The 21,127-nt window shown below is 34.0% G+C and overlaps 2 protein-coding genes across 2 annotated transcripts; both read right to left on the bottom strand.

Moving 5' to 3' along the window:
* Window positions 1-7,342: 7,342 nt before the first annotated feature.
* On the bottom strand, window positions 7,343-8,460 carry LOC112519858 (non-specific lipid-transfer protein-like protein At2g13820). Its single transcript, XM_025128166.1, has 2 exons — window positions 8,095-8,460; window positions 7,343-7,661 (listed from the first exon to the last, which is right to left on the bottom strand). Exons 1-2 carry the CDS (start codon window positions 8,411-8,413, stop codon window positions 7,492-7,494), a joined length of 489 nt encoding a protein of 162 aa, XP_024983934.1. The 5' UTR covers window positions 8,414-8,460; the 3' UTR covers window positions 7,343-7,491.
* Window positions 8,461-13,668: 5,208 nt separating this feature from the next.
* Window positions 13,669-16,342, bottom strand: LOC112519653 (small EDRK-rich factor 2-like). Its single transcript, XM_025127869.1, has 3 exons — window positions 16,284-16,342; window positions 15,996-16,098; window positions 13,669-13,960 (listed from the first exon to the last, which is right to left on the bottom strand). Exons 1-3 carry the CDS (start codon window positions 16,288-16,290, stop codon window positions 13,870-13,872), a joined length of 201 nt encoding a protein of 66 aa, XP_024983637.1. The 5' UTR covers window positions 16,291-16,342; the 3' UTR covers window positions 13,669-13,869.
* Between the last annotated feature and the right edge of the window lie 4,785 nt (window positions 16,343-21,127).

The raw sequence follows: 21,127 nt of genomic DNA on the forward strand, positions 1-21,127 counted from the left end.
GATGTATATCGCTGCATTGCGCGAGTGCGCTTCTAGTTATTATTCAATATATTTTATCATTATGTGTGTGTATACATATATACGGCGATAATCAAAATAAGAACCACAAAAAAGTTAAAAATCTATGAAAACTGATATAAAAATATACATTTACATTATTATTTTTTTGATCAAAAGTTATGACCTAACATATTGTAACACCCGAATCCTTTTTAGCCTTCTTTGTTATGTGTTTTCTTTCATATTTTTATTTTATTTTATTATCTTACTTTTGGTAGATAACATTGGGGTTTGAACCACCTTGTGTCAGTAATGAGAGGGAGGGTACCTCTACCCTTTCCCTATTGGTTTCTTCCCTTCCATGGAGGTCCCTAACCATTGCCTTGTTTTTTTGGAGCCAAGCCTGTAGAGAAAAGAATGATATAAGGGGGGAGAGGAGATCAATTAACTATTGTCTTCTCCACTTGGAATTTGAGCAAAACCCCAACCTTGGATGTAATCCTTTCCTCACCCACGACCCCTCTGTGTTTGGACAGTTCAAACAGCCCCAAGCACGGTTGTGCCTCCATCTTACAACAAGTTCATCAGCGTCTACAAGCAGAGGGTGTTGCTGTGCCGTCCCTCTCATCTAACCCTACTACGTTTTCTGTATTTCTCGCCTAACTGCAGCTTGCTGTGCTGCCTCCTAGCCTCGCCAAACAGCAGACCTACACCAGCCACCAACAGCAGTCGCCGGCGTGACCTTCTTAGCGCCAACCGGGTCTGCACAACGCCTCCAGTCCATGCCCGACTGCACCGTGCCCCAGCCCACGTCCGCCTACCTTCTAATCACTCCTGCACCTTAGATCCACCTAGCGTAGGCGTTGTTGTGCTTCATCGACAGCAGCATCAAGCAGCAGCCGCTGCCAATCCGCTTCTTCGCCTCCATGCCAAACAGCAACCTTGTGTTGCCTCTCGATCAACAGCAGTAGCAACGACAGCAGCAAATAGCAGCAGCTACTGCCCTGCCCCGTCCCGTCGTCCCCTTTCGCCTTTCAACAACCATAACAGCAGCAGACAGCAAGGGTGCTGCGCACCTTCAACCAGCAGCGCTGCGCTGCCCTTTTCTGCTGCACCGAGACAGCAGCTTTCCGGGCTGCCGTGCTTCGACCGCCTTGCCAAACAGAAAACAGCAGCATGCGTGTTGTTTCTTCACCTACTTTCTGCCCAACAGCAGCTGTTGCTGCGTTTCTGGATCCCCTTTCGACCCAACAGCAGCGGCAGCGGTAACTGCTGTATCGAGGCTGCTGTGTTGCCATTCCGCGAGGTGAGTTCACTCTATTTCTCTACAAGGTAACATACAAGAAAACGAGAATATGATAATTTAGCCTATAGTCCTAAAATATCTCATAACAATAAAAATAAGATTAATAATTTATGCAACAAACCCGCATCTTCATTGGAGAACGAGAATCCTTACATGGAGTCGAGGATTTTTCCATGTTTATAAAATTTAATTGTATTTATATTATCATTATAAATGTTAATTACACATTTAAATGACATATTATTCTAAAATTTTAATTAATCAAATGTTAATGGCTGCATTTGTATAAAAATAGTTCAAAATCAAATATATTATTAAATAATAATAATAATAATAATAATAATAATAATAATAATAATAATATAAATAATTAATATATTATTAAATAATAATATATTTTTCTTTAATAAAGGGATTTAGTAACCCGAATACATTTTTTTTTTATATTTTTTGATCTATTTGATTTATTTTTTAGTTGATGTTTTTAGTAATTAGACTCGTTAGAAATAAAATATAACAACTGATCGATTTATATATATATATATCAGTTAAAATTGCATTGTACATACAGAAATGTACATCCAAACAAGAACAGGGAAAATTCTTTTAACTCTTGACGTCAACTTTCTAAACTAATCTTTGGATCGATTCAAATTTAAGATACAAGAGATAAAACTGGTTTTCTCACTTACAATTCTGATTAAAAAAAAATCATCAGTTTTATCAAACAAGTTTTCCGTAATAAACCACTCAAGTTATAGTGCACTGGTTAAGACCCAGTTGCATGTAGTCGAAATCTCATCTTCCATGAATTCAAATCTACGCGATACGAATCATTTGTGGTTATAGAGGTTCACCTGTAAAGACTTCAAACATTTTATGATCACCTGAGGAATCAATCAGTGCAGATAAATTGACTCGGGTAATGTTTTTGTTTGTAAGCTATCTTAGGGGCCGTTTACCTAAATGCTTACCCGGTAAACACTTATCAATAGGAGTCAACACAACAATTTACTGAGTAAGCACTTACCTGGGTAAGAGTCGTCATCCTCACTTACCGGGTAAGACTCTCCATCTTTCTCATTGCTTTTACCAGGTAAGATTCTTGGCCCTTTTCATATTCATTCAATGAGGAAATTTATGCATTAAACACTTATCAAGTAAGTGTTTAATAAACGAACATTAATTTGTTGAATATTCTATGTCCATTTTTGTTGCCTTAGTGAGATGAATACCACATGTGGGAGATTCCAAAGTGTCCAAATTCATGTAATTGCATGGTTTGCTTTTGGATCATTTTATTGTTTATATACAAAGTGTTATGGAGGTGGCACATGGTCATTGTTGGTCTATGGTAAACATAGACATGAGCCCATGGTTTTTCATGTTTCCTGGTTTTATTTCTTATAAAAAACTGATAAAAGTTGTATTCCAGTTACAAAGGTCAAAAGCATTAAGAGGTCACAGGTTCAAATCTAAGGAGGTATAAAAATCTCTTTGTGGCCACGGATGTTCAAATGCGGTGACTCCGAGCTATCTGCAAAACAGGTGGTCGTCCTAGGATTAGTCGGCTAGCATAGCGGGTTGGATATCTAGGTTAATTAAAAAAAATCAGTGTTTTAGATAAATTTACTTATTTATGAGAGAGGATTTTCCCAAAATTTATATCCTATATGGATGGTCAAGATCATCTACTATTTCACGAGATGGGTTTGTTGTATCTCCTATCAACTAGAAAGGTACTCGCGTAATGCAGCGAGATACATCTTTATTTTAATGTTTTGTTTTGATTTTTTGTCTCTGTTGATATAATATCACTTATGTGGTATTGAGAAAGACAGTGTTTTTACTTTTGAACAAAAATAAATTTGAAGATAACATAAAATTTTGAAAAAAGTACATGGATGTTAATGTCAAATTAACTATTTAAAAACTCTTTTTTGTACAATTTCTTTAATTTAATTTTTTATATTATAATTTAATTTAAGTCTAATAGCTAAGTAATTTACTTTTGACTTAACAATATAATTTTTATAAAGATAATGATTCTGTTAGAACTCAATGATTATCCTAATTATATTTCAGATTTTTTATATTTGAAATGAGATGTTTATCCCATATTTGATTATGTTAATCTGTAATTAGTTATACAAATTTAAAAATGAAGCTTTAATAAGTTATACTTATGCATAATTTACTTGTAATCTTAAATTTTATGTAATATGCATTAATAAATAGTACTTCATGCATAAATAATGATTTTTAAGAGTTTTTGCCAATATACTTGTAATTTTAAATTTAAAGTGATTTTAATCATGAATAAGACACCGAGTGTTCTAAGTATAAAAAAGGACAAACTTTTCTTTGATCATTACATAACAGAAAAATCTTAATGATTAAGATGTTACTTGTCAATCACATTTTAATATTCCTTGGTGTGGTCCAAAGCTAAAACATATGAGAATAAGCACCTCACTTTTGGTCTTAACTACATACATGTGAAGTCTTGATTACAAGATAATGGTGCCATTAGCATTAAGCCAAGATAATTGCAAATTTTAGTATCTTTTTTCCATTATTGCCCTTTTGGTTTTTCCAAGAATCATTAATATCAATAACAATGAATAGATTGTGATTTTTTGGGTTATTATTGAAATCTTGAATCATTATATTTTTTCAAACTATTGTTTTTAGGGGTGTGCAGAAAATCAACCGATCCAAATTGAACTGATTGGTCCAATTTGAACCGATCGACGATAATTTGGTATCCAATTGTAATCGGATCGGATCGGATCGGATCGGATCGGATGGAATATTTCAACATCCGATTTGGATCGGTCGATTCTCGGAAGGCAGTCCAGAACCTACCAAAACCGAATTGAACCGATCAGCATCTAATTACTCATCCAATTAATCATCTGATGACCATCCAATTGTCCATTCAACTGTTATCCAACTATCATCCAATTAATTTATTTTCAAATTGCTTAAATCGGAATTTGTTTTATGTGAGACTTTTGAATTTTTAACTTCTCTTGTGTTGGTTTTAACACATAATAAAAGTGATTAATTAATTTATATCATTGTTGAAGAATTGGATTGAATTAACACACTAGATGGATTTAATCCCATTGGATATCCGATGGGTGTCCAATAAAAATATTCAATGGATGGAACCAAATCGATCCAATCATCCATTGGATTGGATTGGATCGGTTAACCAATATTAATCGGATCGGCTCTATTGGCAAAATCCAACATCCAATTGATGATTGGATCGGTTCGGTTCCCTTCACATCCAATGGATGTCAACCGATGAACAAGCCTAATCGTTCTTGTATATATATATATATATATATATATAATTGATGTTTTATAAGTAATTTCAGATAAATACAATCAAATAAGACTATTATTCTGTATTTACATTAATTAACTTGTTTAAGATCGTTCTTTTTACTGACAATAGTGTTTTGTGGGACATGTTAAAAGAACGATGATTAATTTACTCCATTAGTCACATTTTGAGGGTTTGATCATCATTTCATCTCCCTTATGGGGCCGTTTACTAAACGCTTACCCGATAAGTACTTATCGGGTAATTTTTCTCATGGATGAACATGGCAAGGGCCAAGAATCTTACCTGGTAAGAGCGATGATAAGGATAAAGAGTCTTACCCGATAAGTGAAGGTGACGACTCTTACTCGGGTAAACGCTTACCAGGTAAATTGTTGTATATGATACGTTTTAATGTACTACAATCTTACCCAATAAAATAAATTATAGTGTTGACTCCTAACGCTAAGCACTTACCGGGTAAACATTTAGGTAAACGACCCCCAAGTAACTATAGCCTTCAATCAATCTTTTATATTTTTATTATATCAAATAAGACCGAAAAAATAACATAAATACAAAACAATTTGATTAAGAAATTGTTAGCATCTCAATTATTATTGATAATTTTATAATTACAATTAAAATTTTGATTAAAAGATAATGTAATTAATGACCAAATTATTGATAAGATTGATTATTCGATTGGCGACGAATCCAACACAAATCGAGACCATGTTCCATGGTAGAGCTGTTTATGGGCGGAACGATCCGTTAGACCCTGTCCATCTGGCCCGTTAAAAATACGAGCTTGGACAACCATTATTGAAAAAATGGATGGGGTCGGGTTTGTTTGTTGAAATTAAAGGACATACATGAGAAATGTAAAAATAAATATGGACAGATTCGTCCAGCCGTTTATATTTTATAATTAATTTTGTTTATCATTAATTAAAAATTATACTAGTATATTTTAAAATTAAATTATTAAAGTTAGAAGATGAAACTCTTTGATTATTCTTAAGAACTCAAAAGGCTCAGGGGTTGTTTGTTTACCTCTTAATAATCTCGTTAAGAGGTTCAACTCTGAATTTTTTTTTCCATTTCTTTCGCCATATGTCACTTATATTGCTTAAAATTTTAATTGCAACGGTGTTTTTCATTTACTTTTTGGTTTCACATTTCTTAATTAATTATTAATGATCAAGTTTATAGATTTATAAGAATTACACTTATTAGGCCCGTTAGCTCATGAGCAAGCTCGACCCATTTATAGGCGGGCAATGACAAGTTGGTAAACCCGGAAATATCAAAACCCATTAAGATGCGGAGTCATTCAGACTATTTGTTTTTTTTATTTTTTCAGAGGCACTTGTGTCTTATTGTCCTCTTATATGGTAAGAGGTAAACCAACATTTTATTTGCTTCTTATTGTTCTCCAAACCCTCAACAACGGCGTTTCTTAACCGATTAACAGTAATCAAACATTTCTTTCAATCGATCATTACCAAATCAATTCTCACCTCTCTTTATTGATGTATTTCAATAGGATTTAAATGTGTTAAATACCGTTAATGATATATTTCCATTTAAATAAATGTTACTTATATAATTAAAATGTAAATTTCATTATGATGATGAATAAATATGTGAACTAGTATAAATCTGTCTATCAATTCAACATCATAACTTTTTAACAGGTAAGATAGACAACTTAAACAAATTCAGACGTTTATCAGTTTACAAAAAAAATAGTCTTATTATTTACATTTCAGACTTCAACACCACCTCTTATAAATCAGAAGTGAAACAAGACTTTATACTTCAAAACCTCTTAAAAAACAAATGTCATCTAAATCATAACCAAACAGTAATATATAACTGACCGAATAAAGTTGCTTTTTGGCATCACTTACATACAACGCATGTAAAAAAAACCCTGTTATTTATGATGAATTTTTAATATGTTAAAAATAGAATAATGTTCTCACACCATACTTTGGTGAAGCATGATCCATGCAGCATATGTGTATTAAAACACAATCTATATGGGTTCTTTTTTATACAGATGTTTCCGTGAAGACCTTTCGTTTATAAAAATGTTTTGAAAAAATGTCGTTACCAAAAATCCAATTGTAAGAAGTCGTGTATGATATAATACGAGATTTATATGGCTATAGGTTATTAGTTATTTCGTGGGTCATGTTTACCAGCCGAAAAGCCTAAATTTTGCATGAACCATGTCGAACGTTTGGGTAAAAGATGTCAGTTATCATTTCGAGCATTTGTTTCATAATAGGCGTAACGTCTTTTTACCAAATTCTGTTACAAAATCACTTTTATCTCATTTTGTAATCGTCACAAGACATCAATGGTACGAGTAACGTTGTATCTTTCTGAACTTCCTTCTATATGACGGTTTGTGAAAGAACGAGTACTGATGATTTTTGTAGGTTTTGTATGAATATAACGTGTATATGTAATAAACGGTAAATGAATAATTTGTTTTTTTTGTTTAAGGGACTGTTTATTTACAACTTAACGAGCTTAATGATTTGGGCGGCTTATTCGCTCAACCATACAGGAGTATTTCTTTATGGCTTAATCAATAAGTCGTTAAGCCAAAATATGGCTATATCGAATCCGCCAAGACCTCTCACTTGTCCCGTATGCTATATAAAAAGTATCAGATATATCCAAAACAATACAATAGTATCCGTATAAAGAATTTCGTACATACCATGTTTCTTGACAAACTCACAAGTTTGTGAAAAAACAAGTAAGAATCAAAGCAAAACAAGTGAAAAATCATAAACGGTAATATAATGTTGTCGGATACTGTAATAACTTAGAACACCATAGTATAGGCGACAACAAATAGCGAAGATACGAGAGGAATGCTTGCGAATCTTGTTGAGGTTGCATCCGATGAACCATTATCCGTTGATGGTACGGTGTTCGATTGAGTGCCTGTACCCGAAGGTGTTGTTCCTGAAGGAGAGTTCGTTGGAGAAGATGCTGTCGATTTCAAAATGTAGAACAACGAATCAACAGTAAGTAGATAAATTTTACATTTTTCTAGTCTGAAATTTAACTTTCAAGGTTAATCAAAGAGTCATTGGCTCCACGGTACCTGGGTTATCGGTAGAGCCCGACCTCCAAGGAGGTCAAACGTTCAAACCTCAACAAAAGTGAGGAGTGCGTGTGTGAGTATTTGTCATATATAAGAGTTCCCTGTCTTTTAACATATATAAACAAATAGAAGTAAAAAGTTTAGTTATGTAATCTCCGAGTCAACTTAAAATCATGGTGGAAGTTATTGGTAACCCACAACCTTGAACTTATAAGGAGCTCACAAATCTACTTTTATGTTCACGTGGGACGGGTTCCTACAGTATAATCTAAAAATAACGTGAATGATAAAGCTGCTAACAAATATTAATTTCGTTACCATTGCATCGACTGGTTGGTGGAGTCTGGACATTGCAGGCCTTAGGCAACTCAAGAGCTTGAGTCTGGTTGATGTTAATACCCATAGACGAGCCACCACCATTAAGGACTTGACACAGGCACTCTGGCTGTGACCGCACCACGCTGGCTAGTTGGGTGCAACATCCTGAGGATGGTGTTGATGAGTTGCCCGAAATGTAGTTGAGGCACGGTGACATGCTGATTAGCACACTTGTGCAGCCCGATGATTGAGCCATTGCGGTTCCATAGAGGACAGCCATCGTGATCGCTAGGATCAGCGTAGTTTGATGTTGTGCCATTTGGGTTTTTATGGGATTTGGGTGTGTTTTTGTGTAATGTAATTGTGGTGGAAAAAAGAATAGGAGATTGAGTTGTGGTTTGGTTGAGAATGGGGAGATATTCAGTATCTATATACAGGAATTTGGCATGACTGAGTCAACCCGGAGATGTTGTGTATAGGTTACCTACTTTGTAACATTGGCCACCAAACAGATGCAAATTGGTTTCTGGTGACTAACAACCAAACTCCATAAACAAATACCCTTTGGATTATTTGGTTGGGATTTAGAGAGTTTAAAATGGGTTCGTTTTATTTTGGAATCTGTTTAGGACCGGTTTCTTTCTAGAGATGGTCAAAATGGGTCCGGTCTGGCCCAGGATCAGGACCGGTTATGAGCCGGCGGTCTGGGACCGGTTATGGTTTTTTACGAAAACTCAAGGCTCGGCCCGACTCAAGGTCAGTTATGGGACCAGTCATATATAGGCTCGATTTTTTTTTTTTAAAAAAATGAAGTTTTTATGAATGATATATCAAGTTTTTTTAAGATTTCTATAAGGTTGTGTACATCTGGAATCGAACCTTGGACAAATGAGATATTCCACCATATCTCCAAGAACCTTAACCACTACGCTACACCCCTTACGGTTTTGTATGGGGGATCTCTTTTTGGTCCATCGGTTCATATTTCTATGGATATATTCTTGTGCTTGCAAGAGTTAAGGGTTGTGTGGTTGGTCTTTTATTATAGATAAAAAGTTAGAAACTTGGGAGGGGTTTTCATAAATGGAAGAAGCATGTTTTTTAATTGGAAGAGACAGATTTGAAAAAAGAAAAAAATTGACTTTCTTCATAAAACTTCATCCTAAGAACTTACTGAATAAGTCATTTTTTTATATTATTAAGTCGCTATCAAACAATCATATATAATTAACGAAACATGGTATGAATCTAATTAAGCTTATATATGTATATGTATATGTATATGTATATGTATATGTATATATATATGTATATACATACATAATATTTATTAATATAAACCCGTTTTTTATATTCCAGAAAGTTCAATTTTATCATTGTCTCATTGATATCCCAGAGCGTATATGTTTCCTTAAACCGATGGTTTCCACATTTATCAGATTGACTATATTAATTTTAGGGTCTGTTTGGTTTCTATGATTGTTTTTAAGGTATTTGGATTTTATGGAGAGATTTGGGTTGGAATTAATTTGAAATCATTGTTGTGTTTGGTTTGTAGAATTTAGAATGAAATTAGATTCCATTATTTATAAAAAAATTATACAAATAATTAAATTACATTTTTATTAATCGATTATTACAAAACAAATGTTTTAAACATTTTTTAAAACCTTGTTGCATACAATCCTACGAAATCCCATTAAATCCCGAGCACCCCTAAGGATTTCAAAATCCTATGTTTGTAGGATTTCAATTGAATCCTAAGATTTCAATCCATCAAACCAAACATGAGATTGGAATGAATTTGAAATCTAAATCCCCCCAATCCATTTCATTCCCGCCAACCAAACAAGACCTTAAATAATTTTCAAATCAGTTAAATTACAACAAACATATCAATAAATAAGTTCAAGTTCAAAAGAAGAAGTAGTTAATAAGTTTATATACAAAATAAAGATGTTATTTTACAAAATATTGACTAGAAAAAAAAAATAATTTTATGCCTCTTAGCGTGTAGCTAAAGGTTCTCTGTTATGACAACTAGAGATGCACAAAAAGGCTAAGAGATTGTTTTTTTATCTTTTAATAGTTTTATTGAGAGGCAATCTCTGAATCGTTAAGACGTGAATCTTGTTTGGCAAAAAAAAAAAAGTCTGCATCTTAATCCCTCTGAATGATTTTGTATCATGGATCTTCCTTAACCATTAAGAGCCCTAATTTCATTGTACACAATTACCAAACAATTATATTTTATTTTGCATTCTATCATGAGAGCATCTTAATCATTCTAACCACTTAATCATTCTGCATCAAACCATTCAACAATTGTCAAACAGCCCCTGAGCCCAAAACTTGGTTCAGGCTTTGCCTAAGCAAAAAAATCATGTGCCTAGGAAGCACAAAGCCTAGTCTAGACCATGCCTCAAAGCCCAACCACACCGAAATTTTAGGGGCAAGCCAGAGCCTAGGCCCGACTTGAAAATGCATGGCCTGAAGAAAAATACTACCAATCGGACCTTTTTTAGCCTCAAAGCCTACTCAGACCTAAAAAAGACAATCTTTTTTTTACTCACTGAAAACAGGCTTTGAAGGCTCATACCTTATACATCTCTAATGACCAAAAAAATGTGACCACATGTTCCAAATAATTAGACAGGATACTAAATGAGGTCTTTCGAACAACGTTGAGTGTGCCGTTTATTATAAATAAATTGATAGAGAAAATATTGTAATGGTTTAGGCACGTTTGTAGGAGACAATTGTCGACACTGGTGAGAAGAGTGGAGAAATGTGGAACAAACAACTGAAACTAAACAAACTTTAGGTAGTTCCGAAGTCATGACCTCATATTAGAGTTCGTGAAGACGTAAGATCAGAGTAGCAGATTTCGTGCAAAGGCATGTGAGCATTGTGGTAGTAGAAACTGAACATGACGACTTTAGGCATTCTCAAAGACATGGCCTCATATTTGAGTTTGTGAAGACGTAAGACCAGAGTAGCAGAATTTGCCTCAAGTTTTTTTTTCAAAACTTCTTTTCTTGCTTGCGTTAGTTTTAACCTTCACAAAAACCTTTCACAAGCCAAATATTTTCACAAAAATGGAGTCTTTACTCCTTTGGTTAGAGAAAAGGCGACGTACATCTTACTCTCCTCATACCCCACTTCATATCTATTCCTTGGGAATAGATATTACTCACAGTTTGGTTTCTAGATATATATATATAGGAGTGATCAAATGAAAACCACTCCAATTTGTAAAAACCATAAAAACTATTCTCATCCATCGTAATCTTATGAAATTTTTTCATGAAATTGTTTAATCTTGTGATATTGTTTCATATAATACTTTTTTTGATGAAGTTGTTTCATATATGGTTATGAAATTGTTTCATATACTACTTAATGAAATTTTAATGAAACTGTTTCATGTATTTCTCTAAAATTAAAATAATAAAGATGATAATATCCATGATTAACATCCTCCACTATAAAAATGATTAATCAACCTCTTATAATTACAAAACAATGAACAAAATGAAAAATTATGATTGGTGGAATGAAGTTTTTATGGTTTTTACAAATTTAGTGATTTTCATTTGATCGTTCCCCTATATATATATATATATATAACCATTTGCGGTAAGGAAACTATAATTGGTTTCATTACAGTCATTCTAACACTTTTCAAGCATAGCATACATGAAGAGGACATCAATGCAAATATACTACACAAATGCAATGGGACTCGACAAGACGAGAGAGAGGGGTAGGCGGGTAAAAGAATTATGGAAGGCTTTATGATTTTAATTTAATATGGGTAGTTCAGTAATTTACCAATCTTGTATCATCTCCCTCACTTTTATTTCACCTGTTTTGATGAGATAGAAAAAATGCGGCACTTTTGTCTAACCCAGGTCCTGCCAAACTTGGAATAACAAGTTTATGTATTGTTCCTAGTTACCCATCCTCTACCGCATACCAAACACATATTAATAGTCCTATTTCCAGCACACACAAAAAAGGTCATGTCTCGAAAGTCCCCGACTCATATTCAATCGGTTTATTTGTCCTAAATTCAGCATACAGAAATACACATACATCTACAAGATAATTGGCGGCTACATCGAACAAAATAAGAGGCGCATGATACGATCATAATATCAAGAACCCATGGGAAAACTGCAGTCTTTAAACAATAACAATGCCTAGAGAGAGCTACATTCTATGTTTGCATAAGATATAGCAGGTAAACTTGAAAATGAAGAACAATCAACAAAACCTGATGGTTTTCTACTCTTCTTTTATGTTTTAAGTTTTGGAAATTGTCCAAAATAGTCCTTCCGGACCCACCAATTCACTTTATAGCCATTTTTTTGCTCAATTGACCGAAATAGCCAAGATTTAGCAAGTAGCACGTTAGTAACTTGCGAAATCTACTTTTTATGATTTCAATATACAATATTCATAAAGTGGCACTTCATCAAGTTGCTAAAAGTGCTACTTGCTAAATGATGACGTGGAAATGCCACTTACGCAACTTGCTAAAGTGCCACTCGCCACGTCCGCTGTCAACATTTCACAAATGACACTTTTAACAACTTGCTGAAGTGTTACTTTACGAATATTAAGTTCTTAAAAGATAGATTTCGCAAGTTGCTAAATTGATATTTGCAAGATCTCGGCTATTTCGGTCAATTAAGTAGAAAAGCGGCTATAAAGTGAATTGGGTGGGGATCCGAAATGACTATTTTGTACAATTTCCTTTAATTTTCGCACAAGATCAAAATTCCAACAGTCAGCCCAAAAAAAAGCAGGAGAAGAGATACTGAATGATGATGTATGCTTACATGCATATAAAGAATAAAGGTTGGTTAAACAAAAAAGAGTGGGCAACACTTCTTTCTTTGAATAAGCAGAATAAAGGCAAGCTAGTTGCATATACCATCATTAAGATTGCAGAGATACCATATTAGACAAACATCCAAGTGAAGTAACACAAAAGCATATAAAAGCATGGAAAGCAATATCCTATTTGCAGCTTTCTTAAAGGAGCCATCAAAATATTATTCTAAGCCCACCCAGCTAACAATTACTCCCTCTGCGCAAAAATAGTCGTAAGGATAAAGGATACAAAGTTTCAGAAATGTGTAATTATTATACTTTTTAATTAGCTAAATGACAATTTTACCTTTAATAATAGAGGGTGTGATGAATTTCTCCATCTCGTTATCAAGGGTACTTACGTTTTAGAAGTAGCCACTTATTTTGGGACAAACTAAGGAACATGTTCAAATAAGAAAGCTAAGTATTGTGAGAAGGTAAGAAGGGAAGTTTAAAGGAAGATTCATATGTGAATCCATTGGAAAAAGAAAAAAAATCTATTTGAAGATGCATATGTGAATCAAGCGTTACAGACTGTTTATATGGATTCACATATGAACATTTTCTTCTTACCTTCTCACATATTTAGCCTTCTTATTTGAACCTCCCACAACAAACTGATATAAAAATGTCAACACTATTTTGGAATGGAGGGAATATAGGATATTGAATAACAGTAAAACAAGATATATGTGAGAGAAAAGGTTTACTTCTGATTCAAATAGGAACTGAAGCACAAGCTGAAAGCAAAATGTCAACAAAAGCATAAATCTTTTCATAATGTCAATATAGAAAGGCAAAGTAACATAAAGCCACAGCCAAAGGGTATATGATACTGGAATTTATCCACGATACAATCACTAAGAAAAAGAAGTCAATCAAAAAGTTACTCCGTTATTTCTTGGTGTTTTTACCTCCCGCATCACCGCTCCCAGCAGCCTGTGCCGCCTTCTTGGCGGTCTTTTCTTGGAGGGCTTTTGCATCCCTGTATATTCAAATAGTAACATGGGCATCAGCTATAACAATCTACTCCTATTTTCATACTGAAACCTTTCTCATTATTTTGGAAGAGATAAAATCCAAATATGTAAATTAGTATCCTGCAATTTATTATGACAAACTTTGTTCATCTCATCAAAAATTATAACACTGACGTTTTTAGGATGTTCCACGAAAGTGGCAATATTTCTTTTCCTTGTGGCAAGCTTTTAAGGTTGAATCACTTATTGTTACATAGTCATTATTACAACTTATCAATGTTATTCTTTTTAGCCCACTAGCTGCTTTTTTCCTTTGTTACTATTAGGGGGCATTAGAGACTCTGAAAATAGTCAAATACTTAATTAGACCTCTGTATCTGATCAAAGACGTTGCAATTTTTACGGTACATTCTACAGAGGCAACACATCTTAAGATAAAACAAGCTATAAGCTATTTCTGTAAACTGGTTGGTGGGTGATAGTATATTATGTCCACTTCATGACTGCTATAACCTTAAGTCCTTAACCTAAACATTTCAGTATTTGGAAGACTAGTGTCATCAGCACAAGCTTGCAGGCAGACCACTGCCGTCCCATTCTTGTGTAAGCCGAAGTGCAACCACCTTTATCCACTGAACTAGCTAAAAGGCATCATCCTTTCCTTACTGAAACAAGTACAAAACTACAGAAAAGGAACTACTAGTAATCCGTTCAGAAAAAAGGAAATACAGCACTCTGAAGTGAAAAAAACATACTTCAACTTCAAGGTCCTAGCTTCTTTGAATTTACAAGAAACCAGATGAAAAATGGTCCAATTTCTTGCTTTCCCCCTTTGAACAAAAGAAACTGTACAAAGCTTGAACCTGTTTTCCAATAAGAGCTTGAACTCATTTTTCATCAATAAACACCCCATTCCACTTCAACATCTCAAACCCATTTGTTATTCTAATCTGGTTTAATCATAATTAATGTGGGTTCCTAACCATACATGACGAATTGTCATTACAACATGCGTTGGGGTGAAAAGAATAAATTGTTAAGTTTCTATAATTATAATTTATGGAAAAAGAAATGAATTTTGTTTTAACTAAATTTATAAAATAAAATAAAAACCTTTGGGATAGCTCAATTGGTAACACCCTGGTTTGCTCCCAAGAGGTCATTGGTTCAAGCCCCTCAGGACCGCCAGACGGTTTGTTTGGTTATAACTTCATAGCCACATAGGCTTAGTCGAAGTGGGCGCAAACTTACCCGGACACCACGGTTATCAAAACAAAATTATAAATAAAAAGAACTGCATAAAGTAGATGAATGACATTCTTTTTCATAAATTCGTAGAAAGATGTGTTAAATTTCATACCCTTACTTTCTTACATCCAGTCGTTTTGAAGATTTTATATTTCAATGTTGAACTTAAAACCTCTCTAGTTTAGCATCAAATTAACTTATTTGACGCTCAACTTCCTTGTGAATTTACACAACACTAGTTTCCATAATCTAAATCAAAAATATAAATTCATCATAATCAAAGCATTTTGGATGGAAAAGTCAATGGAATTGGGAGGGGGAGGGGTATTCAACCACTTTGTTACTCCTGGATATTTGTCCTTGATGAGGAAAAGTTAAGCTAACTCCAGGGTTTCCTATGGTTCTACCAAAATTAAAATAGAATATTGTCTTCGATTATGACACTGTCATTCTTCAGATCCGAATTAAGAATGCTTAATTCTTATTCCTAGATGGTGGGGGTAATATCAAGAAGACTGCTTGATTGTTTAATATGTTTTTGGTGTATTTAGATAATAGTACTGATTATTCATGCCAAACGACAGATTGATTCTACACAATTTAGCAGCAGGAATCAATTGTTGACTCAATCAAGAGCGATAGATCCCAGCTTTATAGCATCAAGAGCTAAATCTAAATGGAACTATAAATTTTAACCGACAAATCAGTAAATAACTAAATCACTGCAGTATTAACAAGAATTAGCAATAAAAGATCAAACTTCATCAAAAAAACTAGGGCAGAAGTTCAAACCTTTCACGTCGTTGTTCAGGAGTCAATCCATCGTCTTTGGTCTTCCCCTTACCTCCGTTACGAGCATTGGCTCGTTCACGATCCTTCTCCCTCTGGTTACCACGTTCGATCCACCATTAAGGAAATCACACAAGATTCACATGCGTATTACACACGAAATCAATTGCAGATTGAAATCGAAAAACAAAAAACGTAAAAATTATCATTAGATTGCATCAGATCGAATAGGAAATCGATATAGAAACACAACAAACGAACAATCACATTCAAAACCCCTTGAAAGGATATGAGTCATATCGTCGATCAGGAAATCCGGTATTGATTTGTGTGTCGTATTGAAGTGGAAATCCGGGTTGAAAAAGGGGGTTGACCATCTTTTATGCTTATGTTTTGAGTAAATTTACAGTTAGCCCCCCAGACATTTGTGTTTAACAGATTCAGTCCTTGGATTTAGCTAAGCCATTTTAATGAGTCCAAAACCGTTGTATTTCTTAAGATTTGGTTTCAACGTGTCATAAGTTTGATACAAATGAAAGACCCGTAATTATTTCTATCATATGAAGATGTTACAAATAGAGATACATAAGGCTTGGGCTTTTTCGGGTTTAGGCCTGAGCATTCCGCTCTGTTTTCAATGAGCAAAACAACCCGGGCTCTTTTGGGCCTGGGTCGAGTAAGGTCGGGTTTTGGGGTTGAAAATGGGTCTTATCAACTTTTCTAGACTTAGCCAAGGTTTTTTAGGTCGTACCTCATCAACTGCCTACAATTTCGGCCTGATCGGGCTTTGAGGTCTGGCCGGACCGGCCTTCAGACTTACTAAGCCTAAGTTTTATTTGGATCATGTTTGGTCCAAACTTAGGGTTTGGACTCTTTTGTGCATATCTAGTTACAAATTTGAATTGATATTTATGATTGTAATACAATGTTCTTTTAATTGTTATCTGAATTGATTTAATTTTGTTTCAGAGTCTGTATAATCATTTTACAGTACAACAGAAAAGGAAATTAAAAATTAGAACACCAGCGTCAATTACCATAACACTTCCAAGAGTAAACAAGTACCTATTTGCTTCGTTCATTAGACTCATTTTGACCAAACTAACCCATATGTTAAAACCTGTTCCAAAATTATGTTTATTCTATTTCAAAATGCCAAAATCAACACTCTTTTCTCCTTTCTCATTCTCATTCTCATGAAATTGACTTCCAAAACCTCCATAAATTTCTCCTTCATATTGCTATCGATTTTTTGTATTAAACCTGGATATCCAACTCGCTATGTGAGTCGACTAATCTCAGGGCGACCACCTGTTTTGCAGATAGCCCAGAGTCACCGCATTTGAACCTCCGTGGTCACAAATGAATTTTTATTCCTCCTTGGATTTGAACTTGCTACCGAAATTTACCTGCAACACCAAAACACAACTATCCCACCACCTATAACTGCAACATCCCAACCACTATACTAAATGGCAAAGTTTTCGACATATGATTCCATAAGGTGGTCATACCGTATTCACACAAACAAAATGAGGGACAATCAAAATGCACCACAAATGGAAGTCATCCAATTAATCGAAAAGGAATTTAACACAACAAGAACTTAACCTACTTATACTTCAAGACACACAAGATGAGATTATATGCTAGATCACCATATTCCAGTATGACTGTATTTATATTCATCACTGATGATGCATCTAGGGTTGGACATACAGTAATCAGATTTAATTAGGATTGACCAATTCAAATAAGAACTGATCAAAATTGGATGTCCGATTGTAACCAGATCGAATCATTTCCAAAAGTTCAACATCAAAATTGGAACAATTGATTCTTGAAAGGTAATTTAGAATCCAATAAAACCAAACAAATATAATCTAATTATCATTGACTTAATAAATAAATATTTTACAATGTTTTTTTAATATTATAAATTTGGATATTGTTATAAGAAATGAAAACTTAAAATAGCAAATAACAAAAACCTTAACAGCAAAAACTCAAAATCAAAAGTTCGTACACCCTCATTTTAAACCACAAGGGTAGTACCTGATTGGTTTGAGCTTGCTCCAAATGTCAAAAGTGTTTGAAAGTCCTAGATTCAAATTCAATAAGAAAAAAATCCCTTGTGGCCATGGAGCCATGGAGGTTCAAATGCGGTGACTCTAGACTATCTGCAAAATAGGTGGTGGATTCTATCGCTACTAATCTCCCCCCTCCCCTCCCCTCCCCTCCCCCTTCCCAGGAATAGGTTGGCTTTCTTTCATTTTGGTTATGGAAAGTGAAAGTTCTTTCGTTGAATAGGTCTTCCCCCTTCGATCAGTGAAGTAGGCAAGTAGGAATCTCTGCCCTGCGATTAATTGGCTCGCATAACGGGTTGGATATTCAGATTAAAAAATATATAATTGATTTAATCATCTCTTGGGTTAAATTAGATTTGTTGTCATATCCATTATTTAATTGATGATTGGATTTAATCAATTCCGCTTAAGAGCATCTCCAACAGATTTTTCAAAAGTTCTCTAAAATAGAATAAGAGTTCAAAATCTCTAAAAAAATTGCATTCAAGTCCAACAGGTTATCTATTTTTGGAGAGTGCATCATTAATTATATTATTAAAATATTCCATATATTTAATAAAACATTATTTCTCTCTGCTAAACTGTTCACCTCAATATTTCTTATTAGTGGCATATGATAAAAATCAGTTCTTCTCACAATAATTATTTGTGTACAGTTCTCCAAATTTGGAGAAATTTACACATTTTCTCCCACTTTCTTCATTTTGAAGAAAGTTCTGTGGAATCTGTTTGATCAAAAAATTGTTCAAAATCTCTATCTTCTTTATTTTGAAGCATCTGTTGAAGACGCTCTAAAATCAATTGGATTTTAAACCCTTAAAGTCCATCAAAAAATGGCCCAAGGATGGAAAATTTATATCTATCTACTGTAAAATATGACAGCATTCGACATAATTTTTTTTTTCAAGCAATGTTTTTGTAAGTACCCGACGTATAACTTTTCCGATCCTTCACAAGATGCTTAGCGTTAGTCCTACAAAGTCGTTGGAAATTTACGTATTCAACGTTGTAAGTATTCTGCAGGGCCTCTGGAATTAGTGAAGGTGTGCAAACTGATCCGAACAACCATGACTAACAAAAAAAATGCATAGTTTTCGTACTCAACGTTGATTTATGTATTCATATTCTTCACAAGTGCATGCATTTTATAGCTTTTGTACTCAACGTTGGTTACGTATTCGTGTTCTTCACAGATATATGCATTTTTTTTGCCATAACAATTTATCAACGTACGAATTGGCTTCCAAATTCATTTTATTTTGTAAAAACTGATTTCGTTATGAAACTAGCATCCAAAACATCTCAGATTAGCATTGTCATGTTTCATGCACATAATCATGTCACATGTAATCAACCATACGTTATAACATGAACTACCAACTAAGATTAGAACATGTTACTTGTGTTTCCCATCTAATTCCTCTATAAATTCTTTCGTAAATTTCAAGTATGATTTGTCATTGTTCGATGTGTGTTCGTTGCTTGGATCAACGACATTATTGATTACATCAGGGTTTAACCTTCTGATTACAAATAATTAGCATATAATCCATATCGTATCAGACCACACAGTTTAGAACTTTCACTGTACTGGTTGCAGTTCGTTTTATTTATACTGCATTATTTGCGGATCAAAACGAACCGAACTACATATAAATTTTTATTATTCATTAATGAAAATTTGTTTGTTAGTAATTCAATTAGCTTAATGAGATTCACATCTTATTCAGTCATCTATATATGACTGTAATGGCTTAATGATATAGAAAGTGACTTATTCGGTTAGCTTCTAGAGACAAGCTTTATGCAAAAACATATTTTTTTTTTCAAACTTATCTCTCCCAATTAAAAAGTACGCCACTTCTAACTAAGAAAAAACCATCCCAAACAAAAACATCTCAATCTATACAGACAGATTAATCTACATAGACAACTTTATTCATACATGATTTAATGAAAAACCAGCTAAACAGTCTCTTAGTTGTTCGTTTTGATGCTTTTTTGTTTGTCTTAGAATTATTCTAAACGTTTGATTAAAACTTGTTACGCACTTGGAGTCAATTGTGTTGTGTAGCATCATTTTCCACTTTGTATTTTATGGAGCATGGACTATGAAATTATGTATTTTGTAAAATAATATTAAATATTATTCACTTTAAACATCATCATATTTAGGTACAATATGCATAAACTACACCGCATCATTGAAATTTGAATTACGGTATTTTACAGGTTTAGATATGTTCGATCTGATTTGTGGTTTAAAAAAAATGCTCAAACTATATTTATATAGTTTAAATTATAGTTTTGGACTAATGAGCCGTTTACCAAACACTTACACGTAAAATTTAACACTATCATTTACTTACCGGGTAAGATTTTAGTCCACCAAAACGGTATCGTATGCAACGATGTACCCGATAAGCGCTTACAATGGTAAGAGTCGTCACCCTCACTTACCGGGTAAGATTCTTGGTCCTTGTCTCGCTCTTATTGGGTAAGATTATTGGTCCTTACCTTACCATATTCATCCGATAAGATAATGTGACTTGGTGTTCATTTACCCGAGTAAACGTTTAGTAAACAGTCCACAAAACTAGACATCGCAAACACCTATTAGATGGTATACCACCTCATTTGGAGGGACATGAGGACAAATTATTGTCTCATATTATATACTAAAAACCTTCACCAAGCAATTCAAATCAATTTGCATCAATCATCAAAATGCAGGGGATGAGGTGGGGGAGATGAAGACCTCATGTATTATATATATATATATGCTTTTTTGTGTGTATGCATATATGGGTATATATGCACTAAAAAGTGAAGAGTATAGTGAGAGAAAATTCTCTCGTTGATCCATTGTAAAGGGGTCTTTCGTCGTTGATCATTCGCTGATTGTCTGTTGATCAAAAGCTCGTAGGTAATGCTATCACCGATGGATCAACGATGGAATTGACCCAATTCCCTCGCTGATCCCTCGTTGGTCGGCGAGAGAACTGGTTTTTGCCAATTCGAGAGATCAATGAGAGATTTTTTTTCATC

Source organism: Cynara cardunculus, assembly GCF_001531365.2.
Source record: "Cynara cardunculus var. scolymus isolate 2C chromosome LG 10, CcrdV1, whole genome shotgun sequence".
NCBI lineage: Eukaryota > Viridiplantae > Streptophyta > Magnoliopsida > Asterales > Asteraceae > Cynara > Cynara cardunculus.